The 18,862-nt window shown below is 43.4% G+C and overlaps 1 protein-coding gene across 2 annotated transcripts in view; it reads right to left on the bottom strand.

Moving 5' to 3' along the window:
• Positions 1–10,059, bottom strand: part of LOC129554417 (ATP-binding cassette sub-family G member 4) — a 67,822-nt gene extending 57,763 nt beyond the window's left edge. The window contains exon 1 of one of the 2 annotated variants that reach the window (XM_088842999.1): positions 9,549–10,059. In XM_088842999.1, the coding sequence (XP_088699125.1) occupies positions 9,549–9,740 (192 nt within the window). In that variant the 5' untranslated portion in view covers positions 9,741–10,059. The remainder of the gene's footprint in view (positions 1–9,548) is intronic. The other variant, XM_088843000.1, reaches the window with a different exon arrangement.
• Positions 10,060–18,862: the final 8,803 nt, after the last annotated feature.

The following is an 18,862-nucleotide window of genomic DNA, read 5'->3' as shown; positions in this document are numbered from 1 at the left end:
TTGACCTTTGCCATGGGTAGGATTTCCCTCGCTGGCTCCCGGCAATTTATCACATTAATCGCAGGACAAAAATACAGTCAATAGGAAATTAAACAACTAACATGTGTTTACAGCTTAACTGTGCAGTTTTTATACATGGATTCTGTCTTTAAAATAATAATTCTCTCCCCAGACTTATCAATGCAACTTCAAAACCAAATACTTAGCATGAACTAGAGATTAAATGATTTTAGCATCATTTTTGGATGTCAGACCCTAATTAAAGCACAACTGTGAATTAGGATATTGTGGAGTTTCCACCTCCCCAGTTCCAATTCCCTTTCTGGTCTCCTCAAGGATTAGGTAAAGATTTGCCTAATGGTTCCCATGATGTGGGGTATAGGGAGCAGGGCTGGGATTCTTCACCCGGTATAACTTCAACTATATCTCTAGTTTATAAATGTGAGCATTGGCTCATTCTTAACTCCATAGCACCCAGCTAGAAGTTCAAATTCAATGAAAACGTGATGTGGAAAGGTGCCAACTCAATTTTCACCTAAAGGAACTAGGAATCAGCTACCATATTTAAATCAACAAACTAGACAAGGATTGGGGATGAAGGCAGATTTTTTGGAAGGCAATGTGCCAATATATACTTCTCAAAGTTTAATGTATGATTCCCTTGATCCAGTACTTTTCATTTCTAGAAGTTTATTCTGAAGAATACCTAGAAACTGCATAATAGATTGTCACGGTAACACTGTTTCTAATATTAAAAATCAGAAACAACCTAGAAGGCTATCACTATGATTTGCTAAATAAACATATATATATATCCATATTATAAAATCTTAAATAAAACTTAAAAAAAGAATTCAAGGAGACCTACATGTTGTATCAACATAGATAATCTTTTCATTCTAGAAGCATTTTTGTTTAAAAACCCCACTTTTGCTTAACAATGTATTTTAAATGTATTAAAAACATTATATATACTACTTTTCAAATTTAAGAACATAATATCTCAAACATAAATAAAATACTACACTTTTTTTTTAATTAAATCTGTCAAGCTTATCTAAAATAAAGGTAAGTGTGGAAAGGGCCTTGCTTCTTGAAGTATGATCCATGTCACCAACATAGTTTCAGGCCCCACCTCAGAGCTATTCAGAAAAGATCCACAGATTTGAATTTATGTTAAAGTCTGAGAAGCACTGGTTTATAAAACTCACTTAACAGAGTCTGAACACCAGTTCAAGATCCACATTAAAAAACAAAACTATGAGTTGGGTGGCTTATCTTAATTTCTCTGAATCTTGTTTTGTTCTCATAAGACACATTATTCTGAAATTTTTACTGTATCAGCAGATGTGAAATTGTAAACTGCTCCACAATATTAGTTGTCAGTCTTTGTGACTAAATGCTAAGAAGGCAACAACTTGTTCAGAGTCGCTTAGAGAAAAGGACTGGAGGGATGAACGCCAAATAGTAGACAGTGGTTACCTCTGGAGAGAATAATAGTTTAGGGGTAGAAGAGAAAAGGGAGACTTACATTTTGTTCTATATATTTTATGATCCATAAATTGTTTCTCACAAAGAGGGCTATGCTTGTATACCGCTATTCAGATAGGTCTAAGAAGTGAAAGTCACTCAGTCGTATCCAACTCTTTGTGACCCCTGGACTGTAGCCCTCCAGGTTCCTCTGTCCATGGATTTCTCCAGGCAAGAATGCTGGAGTGGGTTGCCATTTCCTTCTCCAGGGGATCTTCCCAACCCACGGATCTAACCCAGGTCTCCCGCATTGTAGGCAGACTCTTTATCGACTGAGCCACCAAGGAAGCCCAGGTCTAAGAAAGGAGGCAGGAATTAGGACCCCATCCCCCTCACTGAAGTAGCAGCGGGCTGGCCTCATTTTAAGATTTCCTCATGGCTGATCCCAGAGCCACAGGGAAGGTCAGTGGTGGCTGTAAGGAGGCACCCGAGGTAGTGGCCACCGCTGAGTAAGACCGGCCACCCGTCCTGGAAGTTGCAGAGGGGAGACCCCGAGTCATTGTAGTGACATTCCATCTCCAAGGGCTTGACTCCCCATGGGCGTGCACCACCAATGCCATCACTGCACCCCTTTCCCCTCCTCCTTTTGGAAGCTGCTGCAGGAAGGAACATTGTGGGGACAGAGCTGAGGCTGGCTTCCAGTGCTCCTGGTTGACTGCTCCCACCTATTTCCTTCCAGCACAAAATGTGCTAATCATGAAAACATTTCACAATGACTTGCTTGTTATAATTCCCCTCTTCCAACAAACCTAATGGAGATCAGAATTAATAACTTCATTGGAAAACGTGAATGAAATTTAGGCTCAGTTTTCAAACAAATACTTAGACCATTTTTCTTTGAATACTTCATTTTTCTTTTAATGCTCTAGGTTAGTCATTAGAGGACATTATCACACGGTTGACTGTAACATGAACTCCACTGAAAGTAGACTTGGGAAACCAACTTGCCCATGTATATACAGCTGCTGCTGCTGCTAAGTCACTTCAGTCGTGTCCGACTCTGTGTGACCCCATAGACGGAAGGGGGTCATATTAAAAACAGGTTTCATTATAGCAAGAGTCACCAAAAACTTTAACCAAAGCCACAAAATGAACAGAGCAGATTATCTTCTTCCCCAGCCTAAACCCTTCAAAATTTCGATCATGAATCACATGAAATGCTCAGTGAGCTCACATCTCACAAGAATTAGGGGGGAATATTACATCCATTGGGGGAATTCTTAACAGGTTTGAAAACGACACCATCTTTTTTTACAATGACTATATATCACTTTTATAACCAAAAGAAGGTAAAACTACTTTTAGCAAATGTTATTTTAATTCAACATTAAAAAAAAAATTCCCTACCTTATCCCCTTAATTAATCACACAGAAAATAAGGAAGCATGTTTCAATCTCATTTTACTTTATTAACATGTCTGCGCTTCATTCAGCAAGTATAATACTATATATTAGACACAGGAACTGAAGTTAAGACAAAGCCTTGATCCTGAAGAGCTCTAGTGGAGGAAGAGACAGATGAAATAAAAAGTGATAAATGCTACCACAGATAACATGAATTAAGTATCATGGGAAAATAACATGTACAAGCCTCCACAATAACCATGCAAAGTAACCAGTACACATAACTTGAAAAGACACAAATCCTTAACTTAAAAGTAGATTATTTCTTTTAATGGTAGTAGTTAAACACCATGTTAATATCATTTAAGAAAACATCTACTCTGTGTGTGAATGGTGGTGTGAGAGTGTGCGTGAGGACTGCTGTTGTATACCTACACAGGTCACTTTCTGAAAAATGACTTACGTTATCAAGACTGTTGTACAACTGAGAAGTTACTGTATGGAGGAAATAACTAAGCCTTGTTCAGTTGCTAAGTCATGTCTGACTCTTCGTGACCCCATGAATTACAGCACGCCAGACTTCCCTGTCCATCACTGTCTCCCCAAGTCTGCTCAAACTCATGTCCATTGAGTCAGTGATGCCGTCCAACTATCTCATCCTCTGTCGTCCCCTTCTCCTGCCCTCCATCTTTCCCAGGATCAGAGACTTTTCCAATGAGTCACCTCTTCATATCAGGTAGCCAAAGTATTGGAGTTTCAGCTTCAGCATCAGTCCTTCCAGTGAATATTCAGGGTTGATTTCCTTTAGGATTGACTGGTTTGATCTCCAAGGTGCCCAAGGGACTCTCCAGACTCTTCTCCAACACCACAGTTCAAAAAAGCATCAATTATTTGGCGCTCAGCCCTCTTTATGGTCCAACTCTCATATCCATACTTTGACTACTGGAAAAACTGCAGCTTTGACTATACGGACATTTGTTGGCAAAGTGATGTCTGTGCTTTTTAACAGGCTATCTAGTTTTGTCGTAGCTTTCCTTCAAGGAACAAGCCCCAACTAAGCCTTAGGAGGTGGGTAATCCTGGATTCTAAGTCAAGCTCCCTATTAACTAAGTAACATAACCTCTTCCAAGCTAAAGTGAAGTGAAGTCGCTCAGTCGTGTCCGACTCTTTGCGACCCCGAGGACTGTAGCCTACCAGGCTCCTCCATCCATGGGATTCTCCAGGCAAGAGTACTGGAGTGGGTTGCCATTTCCTTCTCCAGGGGATCTTCCCAACCCAGGGATCAAACCCGGGTGTCCCGCACTGCAGGCAAACGTTTTACCTTTTGAGCCACCAGGGAAGCCCAGATACATGGTAAAGTCACTGCGTATTAGACGTTCTAACATTATCATTACAATCCAAAGAATGGGCTAGCCTCTTGACCTGGAAAAATGCTAACAGATCTCTACACAGGTGTGCACCTCTTTTTTGAAAGGCATGTAATTTAGTCCAATCTTTTCCTTTAGGCTGGTCACATTGGGGAAATAAAAGAACTTTAAAGAGTAGACGTTTCAGAGATTGTTTTATGATAAAATTTATTTTAAAAAATTTAATTAATCGATGGTCTAGCCTCTTCATTCCTATTTCTCTTTAGATAGAATGTAACCTGTACATTACTGCTAATTATTTTTCAAATAGAACTCTAGTTTCATTATCCTGCTCCAAATTTTTAAACATTTCTCCACTGTCTACTAAAATTAAGTACAAACTACAGCAAGGCATTAAATAATTTCAACAAAAATAGCCCTAACCTATCTTTCCCAATTTACTTAATGGTATATCCCATATAGATAGCCACAAGCTCAGTTTGAAGCTAAGTACCCAAAAAAGAGGAATGATACAGCCAAAGAACTAGTGAAAGAAATTAATGTAGTTAATAATGATTACAGATCAATCCTGAGTGTTCATTGGAAGGACTGATGCTAAAGCTGAAATTCCAATACTTTGGCCACCTCATGCGATGAGTTGACTCACTGGAAAAGTCTGATGCTAGGAGGGATTGCGGGTGGGAGGAGACGGGGTCGACAGAGAATGAGATGGCTGGATGGCATCACCGTCTCGATGGACATGAGTTTGAGTGAACTCCGGGAGTTGGTGATGGACAGGGAGGCCTGGCGTGCTGTGATTCATGGGGTCGCAAAGAGTCGGACATGACTGAGTGACTGAACTGAACTGAACCACTTGCATACCTCTTCCTTTGTTTTCCTTTGGGGGCACACAAAGCAATTTCATTTAACAAATATTTACAAATACACCTAATATTGTGTAAGACCTCCTGATTAGAGACTGCAGGAGATAGAGAGATTACAGGAGATAAAGAGGTTAGGATAGAGAAGAAATACGTGCTTTTTTTCCCCCAATCTTCCGGCCAAACAGCCTCGCATGTGGGATCTTAGTTTCCCAACCAGGGATTGAACTCACGCCCCCTGCACTAGTAGTGCATAGTCTTAACCACTGGACCACCAGCAAAGTCCCTGTACATGATGTTTAAACTCAAGAGATCCCATATTGCCCTGAACATCCTTAGTCATGTATCACTATAATGGAATCTCCTGGAATGCAAGAATTTACACGTAGTGCTATCCTTGGGATTTAGTGAGCATGCAAACATAGGGGAGAGGTAAAAAGAAAGGGAGAATGCAATCCAATGAAACATATTGATTCATAAATTCTGTTAAATGCATCTTACTTCCAAAATACAAGAAGTTACTTAAGGTGCTTTTTTTTTTTTTAAGGCAAGCAGGAAAAGGTAAATAGTAGAAGGATTATCTTTTTAAAAAGCTTTTTTAAACCCCTGATTTAAAGGAAAGCATTTTCCAATAAATTATATTCCATTAAATAAATCAATACCTCGTGGTTTTACTAACGTAGGCTAATTTAAAATAAAAACATAGCAGGGACCTAAGCACAAACTGGAATCAAGATTGCCAGGAGAAATACCAATAACCTCAGATATGCAGATGACACTACCCTTATGGCAGAAAGTGAAGAGGAACTCAAAAGCCTCTTGATAAAAGTGAAAGAGGAGAGTGAAAAGGTTGGCTTGAAGCTCAACATTCAGAAAACAAAGATTATGGCATCTGGTCCCATCACTTCATGGGAAATAGATGGGGAAACAGCGGAAACAGTGTCAGACTTTATTTTGGGGGCTCCAAAATCACTGCAGATGCTGACTGCAGCCATGAAATTAAAAGACGCTTACTCCTTGGAAGGAAAGTTATGACCAACCTAGATAGCATATATAAAAGCAGAGACATTACTTTGTCAACAAAGGTCCGTCTAGTCAAGGCTATGGTTTTTCCAGTGGTCATGTATGGATGTGAGAGTTGGACTGTGAAAAAAGCTGATCGCCGAAGAATTGATGCTTTTGAACTGTGGTGCTGGAGAAGACTCCTAAGAGTCCCTTGGACTGCAAGGAGATCCAACCAGTCCATTCTAAAGGCGATCAATCCTGGGTGTTCATTGGAAGGACTGATGCTAAAGCTGAAACTGCAATACTTTGGCCACCTCATGCGAAAAGTTGACTCACTGGAAAAGACTCTGATGCTGGGAGGGATTGGGGGCAGGAGGAGAAGGGGACGACAGAGAATGAGATGGCTGGACGGCATCACCGACTCGATGGACATGAGTTTGAGTGAACTCCAGGAGTTGGTGATGGATAGGGAGGCCTGGCGTGCTGTGATTCATGGGGTCACAGAGTCGGACACAACTGAGCGACTAAACTGAACTGAAAATACTGCCAGCATGATGCTCTACTTTAGAGGTGGACAAACTAAAACGTGATGGATTTTTCTGTACACCTGCAAGATATGAATGGCTTTTACATTTTGAAAGAGTTGTAAAAACAACAGCAGCCAAGAATATAGAACTGCATAGGTGGCCAGCAACGCCTAAAGTATTTACTATCTGTTCTGTGACAGAAAGTTTGTCAATTCCCACTCTACCTCACAATGGAATTTTGAGTCTCTCACTAAATTAAATACTTGATACTTCCATAGTTACATTTAAGGCAATTATATGGTTGCTTTCTCTACCCACTAGCCAGCTATTTCCTTTCTAGACACTTTCTTCACATACAAGTATCTTCACAAATATCTATTACAATATACTGGGATGGCAAGAAAAAAAGAAAAAAAAAAACTATAGAGACTGAACCACATCTTCTGTTTAGTAACAAGCATCCTAGCACAAGCATTTTTCCAACAATGAGTTTAAGTTTTGCAATGGAATAGTAAATTGGGCCTACACTGACCAGAACCCATGAATTAGGTCAACTTCTCCAACCATATATATATCAAATACGGAGGAGAGGAGACAGTTCCCAGTACTAATCAATAAGCTGATTAATAATAGGCTGGAATAATATTCACTTAGCTTTAATAATAAGGTTAAAACAGGTAAGAGATGGTGACTTAGAGCTAAATTCAATAAACGCGTGGGACATTTGTGGATTTAACACTAAGTTCTTCATCACTTGTATTATAGGACATGAAGTCAAGAAGGGTTAGTGATACATTAAGACTGTCAACAATAAAGTGAAAAAAGAGAATTATTATGCTCAAAACATCAAGAGTAAAAGAGCGCACTCTAACACTACAGGAGTATTCAGAAAATCTGGAAAGCAGAACAAATCTACTGGATTAACACATCAGAAAGAAGAACGGAAGCTTTCATTTCAGCACAACCAGTAACATGTGATACAGGACACAGAATACTAAAAATCATCTTTCAAAACAATCAACACAAGAATAAAACCACCGCTCTTCCTATACTAGAATGGAAAAGGTAGAAGCCTACTTTCCTTCAACTATCAAAATCTGAAAAGCCTTTGACTCAAAACTGAGAGGTCTTTATTGTTCCCAAATAATTAAACGTTTTTCAGAAGAAATCATACTACATACTCTTTAAAAAGATGGAGTTAAGGCTTAAGGGGTGGGGGGAATCATTTTAAGGACTACTTTACAGAAACTCTAGAATTTGACAAAAAGTTTTATTTTTAAGGAGAGATGGCTAATCAATACAATCTTGGTACATTGCAGGTTGATACATGTGTCAAATAAGAAACTAATTAGAAATGCAAATTAAAGGAGAAACTTTTTAAGTCAACTTTAAATCCCCAAAATGCAAACCTACGATCTTCAGATTTTCAATATATTCAATATATTTTTTTAAAGTATCAGTGCACTTAAAATTCCCTTAACTGCCTATCTTTCTGTAATGGTTTTACTGCAATTTCTAAGAATGAAATTAGCATTATAACAGTAATTACAATACCAATTACTTAACATGAGAAAAACCAGCCCTGAAAAAGTAGCTTCTGAAGCCGCTGGTATGCACTACAGGAGCGCTAATTCACACACAGGACTTATTAAGTATTTCCACAGCACATTTATATCCGCCAAGTGCTTTATAATCACTTTTATTAGCTGTTTCTAGTCCAAAGCAATCCATGAAAAACTTTACAGAAGAGGAACCTAGGCTCAGAGAGGAACCAAAGAAAACCAATTTTACTGTAGAGGAAATAACACCATTCTCTTACAATATACGCCTGATCCTTCTAACCATCTTTCATCTGCAGAACGAATTTTGCAAAAACCAGTTACTGATAAATGTTGAAAAACAGCAAGGAAAAACTGAATGCTCTGGAACAAACCGTTACACTTGGGACTAACTACTATCTTTCATTACACAGACATACTATAAGGAAGTAAAATTCTGTCAAATGCCAAGCTTAAAGTGAAGTTATTTTTCACACTTGCTGAAAAAAAAAAAGTAATCAAAGCAGCTCATCTAACAATTTTAAAGTCAGGTTCTGTAATAAGGAGTCAGGGTCTATTACCAAAAAAAGTAGAACCCAACAAAAAGCAGTGGGTGTGTGAGGAGGAAGTTCTGGAAGGAGTCAGAATCGGCTGCTTAACCCACTCGGTCAACGTCTCTCTCCGAAGATAAAGGTTATAACCAGAACTTGTGGTTGAATCAGTGCATATCTCAGCACCAGCAATGGATCCCATCCAATGTTTTGGAAGAGAAAAACTTGAGCCAGCGCTAGATGTGGAGGAAAGTTCCTTCCTCCGTCCATTTAAACATTCCCCATTTCTTTTATCTCTGTCACATCTTAATGAGAAGAAGGGGGGAAAAAACACAATTGTACGCTCACCCAGAGCAGTCTGCCCGCGGAGCTGTCAGGACCCCAGGTCTCTCCATGAGAGCCCGTAAAACCCAATTCCCTAATTAGAGCCCGGCCAGCTCAGTCCCAGCCGGTAAACCAAGCGCTCTTCCTCACCCCCGCGCCTCCTATCTCCCGGGGCCAATTCCGTGACCCACATCCCTACATCCTGCGCAGAGCCCCAAACTCTGCAGCCCCACCAGACTTCCGCCCCGGTGGCTCCCCGGTCAGCCTCCCCCAGCCCCCGCCCCATCTTTGTCTCGCAACCCCGAGCGCACCACCGCGACGTTCCCCGCCCCGCCGCCAACCGCAGCCCTTCCCCTCCGCCGACCCCGTCCTCCGCCGCCTCCCTGCCCCCACACGCCAGCCCCCGGCCCCGGCAGCCCGGCCGCCCGCGCCCCCGGCGCCCCACGGGCCTCCCGCCCCTCCCGCAGCCCCTGCGCCCGCGGGCCCTCCGCAGGCCCCGCACCTTGTCCATGAGCTTCCAGCACTTCTCCACCATCTTCTTGTCCACGGCGCCCGGCGGGTGGGGGCTGAGGTGGTGGTGGTGGTGGTGGTGCGGCTGGAAGGCGTCCTTCATGAGCCCGATCAGGCCGCCGGAGCCCCCGGAGCCGCCGCCGCCGCCCCCGGCCCCAGAGCTCTTCTTCACGTTGCCGGCCATGGCCCGGGAGAGCGTCAGGGCGCCGCCGCGGCCGCCGGCCCCGCTCGGCTGCGAGTGAGGGAAGGAGGCGCGGAGGAGGGGCCTCTCCCGGCCGCCGCCGCCGCCGGCCGTCCGGCGGAGGGAGGGGCGGCCGCGCGGAGGGGAGTGGGCGGCGCCGGGCGCGCGCGTCCGCGCAGGCGCGCCCCCTCGCAGAGCGCGCGCCCGGGGGCAGCGCGCGGGCCGCGGAGACGCGAGCGGCCGCGTCTGGGCTGAGCAGCGGCCTCCCCTACGCCTCCCCGTCCCCGAGTCACCGCTCCCGGAAAGCCGCCGCCAAGTTTCCGCGCCGCCGCCCCCGGGGGCGGGCCCGGGCCGAACCGTCCCCCTTCGCCCTCTGCTGGAAGAGTGCGGGAAGCGGCGGGGCGGGGCTAACGTGGAGTCTGCGCACTAGGCCGAAGCCGGGCCCTCCATGTTGCCTCTGGGTTGTGGCTTGTCAGCCCTGGAGGAGGTCGTTGGGCTGCTTAAGTTAAGACGGGTAGAGCCAGGAAGTTCCACTGGTTAATCAAACGAGAACAAAGGCCTCGACCAGTTCTCCCACAAGGTGATTGCAACTTCTTCTGAGTTACTGATTCTCAGAGGTTCTTTTCAGAGGGTTACCCACATGAGCCTCTATTTTAATAGAAGAAATTGATGCCTAAGTTGTCAGTCAACCTTCAGTTTCATGACTATTTCAGTCTTGTGGTGAGGGGTCGTTTGAATTCATTTTTATTTTTATTTCTATTTTTAATTGAAGTCTGTTTGATTTACAAGGTTGTGTTCATTTCAAGTGTACAGCAAAGTGATTCAGTTGTTTATGTACCTATTAATATATTGTACCTATTAATATATTTCAGAATCTTTTCACTTGTAGGTTATTACAAAATATTAAGTATAGTTCCCTGTGATACAGAGTAGGTCTTTGTTGGTTATCTATTTTATATGGAATGTCTTCTTAAAAGGGAGTCTACTGCACTATTTTACTTATAATGATTCTTGGAAAGGATATTAGAAGAAAGGAGATTTGGGAATTTTATGAAAGTCAAATTTAGAATGACATCTGAGTTTATACTTCCTTTTCTAAACTTCTGGCTTTGTCAAAGCTCCTTCTACATTATGAAAAGAGTGTGTGTGTTGGAGGGGGGGATTACTCGACTCAGTAATTAAGTTGTGTGACTCTTTGTGGCCCCATGGAATGTAGCCCATCAGGCTCCTCTGCCCATGGATTTTCCAGGCAAGAATACTGGAGTGGGTTGCCATACCCTCCTCCAGGTGGATCTTCCACATCCAGGGATCAAACCCACGTCTCCTGCATTGGCAGGCAGATTCTTTACCACTAGTACCACCTGGGAAGCCTTAAGAGAACAGGTGCATGCATGCTAAGTCTCTTCCCCTGATGCCCTCCTCCAGAGGATCTTCCCAACCGAGGGACTGAACCCACATCTCTTATGTCTCCTGCATTGGCAGATGGGTTCTTTACCACCAGCACCACCTGGGAATCCCCAATTGTTAAAAAAGAAAAGAAAAATTAAGTGCCATGGAAAGAATCTCAATGTTGTCTTTACCCCACACCTGACAAATTAGGAAATTGAACTTGATTTGCTTCTCCTACCAGTCCATTCTAAAGGAGATCAATCCTGGATGTTCATTGGAGGGACTGATGCTAAAGCTGAAACTGCAATACTTTGGCCACCTCATGCGACAAGTTGACTCACTGGAAAAGACTCTGATGCTGGGAAAGGTTGGGGGCGGGAGGAGAAGGGGACGACGGAGAATGAGATGGCTGGATGGCATCACCGACTCTGTGGACATGGGTTTGAGTGTACTCCGGGAGTTGGTGATGGACAGGGAGGCCTGGCGTGCTGTGATTCATGGGGTCGCGGAGAGTCGGACACGACTGAGCGACTGAACTGAACTGAACATTGTGAAAGAAAAAGGGAAGTTTTTCCCCCACTCCCTAGTGCTTTAAACTCCTAGTTAAGTCAGGACCAAGGACAGGAATGGGAATGCTGCAGATCATTGCATCCTGATTACACCTCAGAAAGGCTGGCGCCATCAGGCCATGAGTTCTTCTTCCAGGCCCTTTAACCTACTGAAAACAAAACGCCTCCCCCTCTTTTTGCCTTAAGATTCCCCTGCTTAGCACCTTGTTCTGCAGGTGGGTCGGCACCGCCAGTATCAGGCCCTGACCACAGAAACCTTGAGCTTGAGCCCTAGCCTGAGGAGGCCATGCCCCTCCCAGGAACAGCAATGCAGTGCCCAGTCACTTCCACTTCTAGTCTCAAAGTTCCCTTGGAAGAACTGCAAAAACAGAACTTCCCTCCTGAAGAAGGAAGTGCCCTGCCCTAATGTGCTAATTCTGAGCCTCAGCTTTGGGAGTTTGCAGGCCCTGGTGTGTCAATAAGTACTCAGTTCCGCCTTAGATTCCCCCCCTGGCTCTTCTGCAAAGCTCTTGACTGATTAGGGAATTAAGCTTATCAAATGATACTAGAAGAGAGGGGTGAAAAAAATCTCTGAACTCAAAAAGACTCTTCAGCCAGACATTCTTGTTTGTAACTCAGTGGCCTGTATCTACAATTGATTGTGGAGTCAGAATTATCATTTCCTATCAGTAGAATTTCCATTAAGCAGTACTTACCTGGAAAGAGTTAGAATGGCTCAAGAAAAAAATACAGGCAAAGCTCTTAGATAATTGTCAAAACTTCCCACCCCTGATGTGTCCACCCTTAGTTGCAGGCCCTCTTTTCCTCCCACTGCGTCTATAGAAACCTTTTCCTTACTGATTTCCCTGCCACTTTCAATCCATTTTGTCACCAGACCAGTGTTCCTAAAGTATACTTCTGACAACATAATACAAAAAACTTTCAGCACTCTCCATTGCCTCCTTAATGAAGTTAATAGTCATGATCTAACTCCAAACTACCTTGCAGTTTTATACTATTCCAGTACATATATTCTATGCTGGGTGACTCACCAAGTCTCGAAATACCACAGTTCTTTTTTCATCACCATTATTCAGAGCATTCCGTCTGCCTAAAGAGTGCAATGAAGTCCAATCCGTTTTTTATACTCAAATGTTGTCCTCCTTATCAGACACTCCAGCTAGAAATAATCCTTCTCTCTTCTAAACTTCCATAACCATCTATTTCTCACCTACCACACATTAATTTGAGGGCTTCTCCAGTGGCTTAGCAGTAAAGAATCCATTTTCGATGCAGGAGACTCAGGTTTGATCCCTGGGTCGGGAAGATCCCCTGGAGGAGGAATTCGCAACCCCCTCCAGTATTCTTGCTGGGAAAATCCCATAGACAGAGGAGCTTGGCTGGCTATAGTCCAAGGGGTCACAGAGTCAAGACACGACTGAACACACATGCAGGCATTAACTCATGCTATACTGTCCTATCAGCTTTGGTCTTCCACAGTACCCAGCACACTGTAGACATGCAAGGGGACATTTTTCCCCTCATAGTCAAATCTTAGATTTAATAGAGTATAGTTCAGTTCAGTCACTCAGTCATGTCCGACTCTTTGTGACCCCATGGACTGCTGCACACCAGGCCTCCTGTCCATCACCAACTCTCAGAGTTCACTCAAACTCTTGTCCATCGAGTCGGTGATGCCATCCAACCATCTCATCCTCTGTCGTCCCCTTCTCCTCCTGCCTTCAATCTTTCCCAGCATCAGGGTCTTTTCCAGTGAGTCAGTTCTTCATATCATTTGGCCAAAGTATTGGAATTTCAGCTGCAGCATCAGTCCTTCCAATGAATATTCAGGACTGAGTTCCTTTCGGATAGACTGGTTGGATCTCCTTGCAGTCCAAGAGACTCTCAAGAGCTTTCTCCAACACCAAGGTTCAAAAGCATCAATTCTTTGGCGCTCAGCTTTCTTCACAGTCCAACTCTCACATCTGTACATGACCACTGGAAAAACCATAGCTTTGACTAGACAGACTTTTGTTGGCAAAGTAATGTCTCTGCTTTTTAGTATGCTGTCTAGGTTGGTCATAGCTTTTCTTCCAAGGAGCAAGCATCTTTTAATTTCATGGCTGCAGTCACCATCTTCAGTGATTTAGAAGCACAAAAAAATAAAGTCTGTTTTCCATTGTTTCCCCATCTATTTGTCATGAACTGATGGGACTGGATGCCATGATCTTAGTTTTCTTGAGTTTTAAGCCAACTTTTTCACTCTCCTCTTTCACTTTCATCAAGAGGCTCTAGTTCTTCTTCACTTTCTGACCTAAAGGTGGGATCATCTGCATATCTGAGGTTATTGATATTTTTCCTGGCAATCTTGATTTCAGCTTGTGCTTCTTCCAGCCCAGCATTTTGCATGATGTACTCTGCATATAAGTTAAATAAGCTGGGTGACAATATACAACCTTGACGTACCCCTTTCCCAGTTTGGAACCAGTCTGTTGTTCCATGTCCAGTTCTAACTGTTGCTTCTTGACCTGCATACAGATTTCTCAGGGTGAGAAATTAACCCTAGGAGTTGCATATGAGGTTGTGGCTAATTTACACCATCTCTGGCTTGATTTAAGGCTTCCAATTTTTATTATGTTCAGTATGGTCTGTATATTATAGAATGGGATGGTGTAATTTGCACTTTGTTCCTGCTGCAGCAAGGCATATTTCTTTTAATGCATGATGACCTATGTCTCACATCTGAATAAAGTAGAGGGTGACGTTCTCTCTGTGTCTCTTTAAAACCCCAAGATGGGATCCTATTTAAAGGAAGGCAAAATTCTGCTGAGATGATCTTTCCTCTTTTCACTTCTGAACTGAGGTTAATGAAAAAAAAAAAGAACGAAAGATTGACCTTTCTTTCCCAATTTTCACTTGGCTTGTTTTCAAAATGTACTAGAGATTGAATCGTGGCGCACAATGTCATTCTGATTCCTGGATGATTCTAGAGCTGGCTGAGTTTGTATCGCATCATGTGATCCGTGGCACTCTTATTCCATTTTACCTTCACCCCAAACCACATCCTTATTCTGCACCTGAAAGTCAGTTGACTGATCGTATTTTAAAAGTAAATGCTCTTCTGAGACACGATATGTTGTTTATTCTCTGTGATCTCTTCCTCAATATGTGACTCGCTGCATCAGCCTAGCAGAGACACTAAGCATTCTATGGAAAAGTCCCCAGCACAGAATTCTGGATGAGGGGAAAGACAGGACAGAGACCTCTACTGCTTTCCTAAGCAGGAAGAGAGGGTTGTCGGTGGGGTGGGGTGGTGGGGGGAAGGCAGGAGTAAACGAAAACATGCGTCAAGATTAGAAGAAAAGTCTTCTTCTGATATGGGACTTGTGGGCAAGATTTTCTGACACTGAAGTAGAGGAACAGTACGCATCACGAAGAACAAGGCTGGCTCTTCCCTTTACTCTGTAAAATGTCCCTGGGGTCAGAGAGGTATCCTGCAGCTGTGAAGGTAACAAATAAATATCCTCAGGCTCTGCCTGAATCTGCTACTACCTAGAAGAAGGATTTTCCCACCCTACCCCCGACCACCTGCCCAAGATCTCATGGCTGTTTCTTCAGATCTGTTCCTAATAACAGGTAATTGACCAAAACTGTTGAGGAAGACAGAAAAATATCTAAAGGAAGAGTCTGCAGTTCCCTAAATCCACAAGGGGGAAAGCCCTGAAGTTTCTGCTGTTTTCATTTTAGCCACTTTGGTGTTCACAAATCTGGGTGGCAGACAGACAACAAGGCTCCCAATAGCAAAAGGCTGGAGAGAGGGGTTTCGGGGAGGGAACAGCTGACCAGGGCAAGCCACTCAGCATTCTCCCTTCCCCAGATTTATTTTTCCAACTATTCATGACTCCAGCAAGATGCTAGGCAGCATCCCTAAGTGAGGGGCACCCCCAACATTGTTCCATAATTTAAGTAGAAAAATGCAGGAGACTCAGTAGAAGGTCAAGAAAATCCACTAGAGGGAGACCAAATCAACTCAGTGCCACAGGGAACCAAGCTGGTTATTTTCTCAGCACCTGTCTGAAAGTCAACCAGACAGGAATGGGGAAAGAGAAGATATATTAACTCACCATAAAAGAAGATAGTCCTGTAAATACCTGGTGAAAATCCAAGCCTCTCAAGATTTACAAAATCAAAGATTTATTTTTTGGCCGTACCCTGCGACTTGCTGGAATTTAGTTTCCAAACCAGGGATCAAACTCATGCCTCTTGCAGTGGAAGCACAGAGTTCTAACTGCTGGATTGCCAGGGAATTTCCCAAAATCAAAGATTTAAAGATTTAGGAAACCAAGGCTGAGCAAGGAAAATGACTTACCCAAATTTACATATCTGGAGAAGGGTAAGGATGAGAAGTCTCTAACCAGTACCCTTTCTTCTTGATTTGCATCTATGTCAGCATAGAAGGGCATGGCAACCACTCCAGTATTCTTGCCTGGAGAATCCAATGGACAGAGGAGCTTGGAGGGCTACAGTCCATGGGGTCACAAGAGGTCACAAGAGTCGAACACGACTGAAGCGACTTAGCACAGCACCTTGAGGTCCTAGGTCCAACTCTCCTCTGTGTCTCATTTATCTGAAATAGGAGACTCTCTCAACTACTCTCTCTGAATTTCTTTCCCTCATTCACCACAGAATACCTTCCTGAAAGGGATCTTCAATTTTAAGCCTATTCAATAATGTCATTTTGTTGATGAGACTTCAGGAAATGTAAATCACCCCAAATGGCTACTGTCAGTTCTTTTCCTCTGGATTAGCACAATAGCATTATTTTGGATGTGTAAATCTATAATTTGTTAAGTGTCCAAATTGCAGGCAGTGCTACATAGAAGTGAATCATAGTTCAGTTCAGTTCAGTTCAGTCGCTCAGTCGTGTCCAACTCTCCGCGACCCCATGAAGCACAGCACGCCAGGCCTCCCTGTCCATCACCGACTCCCGGAGTACACTCAAACTCATGTCCACAGAGTCGGTGATGCCATCCAGCCATCTCATTCTCCGTCGTCCCCTTCTCCTCCCGCCCCCAACCCTTCCCAGCATCAGAGGTTTTTCCAGTGAGTCAACTTGTCGCATGAGGTGGCCAAAGTATTGCAGTTTCAGCTTTAGCATCAGTCCTTCCAATGAACATCCAGGATTGATCTCCTTTAGAATGGACTGGTTGGAATCTCCTTGCAGTCCAAGGGACTCTCAAGAGTCTTCTCCAACACCACAGTTCAAAAGCATCAATTCTTTGGTGATCAGCTTTCTTCACAGTCCAACTCTCACATCCATACATGACCACGGGAAAAACCATAGCCTTGACTAGACAGACCATTGTTGGCAAAGTAATGTCTCTGCTTTTTAATATACTATCAAGGTTGGTCATAACTTTCCTTCCAAGGAGTAAGCGTCTTTTAATTTCATGGCTGCAGTCAGCATCTGCAGTGATTTTGGAGCCCAAAAAAATAAAGTCTGACACTGTTTCCACTGTTTTTCCATCTATTTCCCATGAAGCGATGGGACCAGATGCCGTGATCTTTGTTTTCTGAATGTTGAACTTCAAGCCAACCTTTTCACTCTCCTCTTTTACTTTCATCAAGAGGCTTTTGAGTTCCTCTTCACTTTCTGCCATAAGGGTAGTGTCATCTGCATATCTGAGGTTATTGATATTTCTCCCAGCAATCTTGATTCCAGCTTGTGCTTCTTCCAGCCCAGCGTTCCTCATGATGTACTCTGCATATAAGTTAAATAAGCAAGGTGACAATATACAGCCTTGACGTACTCCTTTTCCTATTTGGAACCAGTCTGTTGTTCCATGTACAGTTCTGACTGTTGCTTCCTGACCTGCATACAAAAAAGCAAAATGGCTGTCTATAGAGGCCTGACAAATAGCTGTGAAAAGAAGAGAAGCGAAAAGCAAAGGAGAAAAGGAAAGATATAAACATCTGAATGCAGAGTTCCAAAGAATAGCAAGGAGAGATAAGAAAGCCTTCCTCAGTGATCAATGCAAAGAAATAGAGGAAAACAACAGAATAGGAAAAACGAGATCTCTTCAAGAAAATTAGAGATTCCAGGGGAACATTTCATGCAAAGATGGGCTCGATAAAGGACAGAAATGGTATGGAAGCAGAAGCAGAAGATATTAAGAAGAGGTGGCAAGAATACACAGAAGAACTGTACAAAAAAGATCTTCACGACCAAGATAGTCATGATAACGTGATCACTAACCTAGAGCCAGACATATTGGAATGTGAATTCAAGTGGGCCTTAGAAAGCATCACTACGAACAAAGCTAGTGGAGGTGATGGAATTCCAGTTGAGCTATTTCAAATCTTGAAAGATGATGCTGTGAAAGTGCTGCACTCAATATGCCAGCAAATTTGGAAAACTCAGCAGTGGCCACAGGACTGGAAAAGGTCAGTCTTCATTCCAATCCCAAAAAAAGGAAATGCCAAAGAATGCTCAAACTACCGCACAATTGCACTCATCTCACACGCTAGTAAAGTCATGCTCAAAATTCTCCAAGCCAGACTTCAGCAATATGTGAACCGTGAACTCCCAGATGTTCAGGCAGGTTTTAGAAAAGGCAGAAGCACCAGAGATCAAATTGCCAACATCCGCTGAATCATGGAGAAAGCAAGAGAGTTCCAGAAAAACATCTATTTCTGCTTCATTGACTATGCCAAAGCCTTTGACTGTGTGGATCAAAATAAACTGTGGAAAATTCTGAAAGAGATGGGAATACCAGACCACCTTGAGAATCATAGTTAATCAGTTCCAAAGCCCTTTCTCCTCAAACTACACTTAGGATCTGGGGACAAGAAGAGTATTGGCCCTCTGAGACCTTGGTATTTTAAGTGTTGTATTTAGCCCCTTCTACCAGACACAATTAGAGTGACTAAGCAAGCATTCATGTACCTTCCTATCAACTCCATGTTTCCCAGTTGTCTGGACAACGTGCAGCCTCCAGAAGCCCAACCTTCCAGTTCTCAGTCCCACCCCCAAATGAAATTTGCCACTCTGGATTGGGTCCCAGATCACGATCACCTCCTCCGGCTCCCAGTTGGTTGGGCCTTTTCTCTGCCCCTCCTGGAGAGTGGGTCACACCACAGGGAGACACAACAGCGACGCCTGAGGGTCTTGGAGGAAGGAAGAGGCAG

This window comes from Moschus berezovskii, chromosome 14, assembly GCF_049115385.1.
Source record: "Moschus berezovskii isolate FMDL1 chromosome 14, NW_MosBer_1.0, whole genome shotgun sequence".
Classification (NCBI taxonomy): domain Eukaryota; kingdom Metazoa; phylum Chordata; class Mammalia; order Artiodactyla; family Moschidae; genus Moschus; species Moschus berezovskii.
This window is presented reverse-complemented; position numbering and strand designations above follow the sequence as displayed.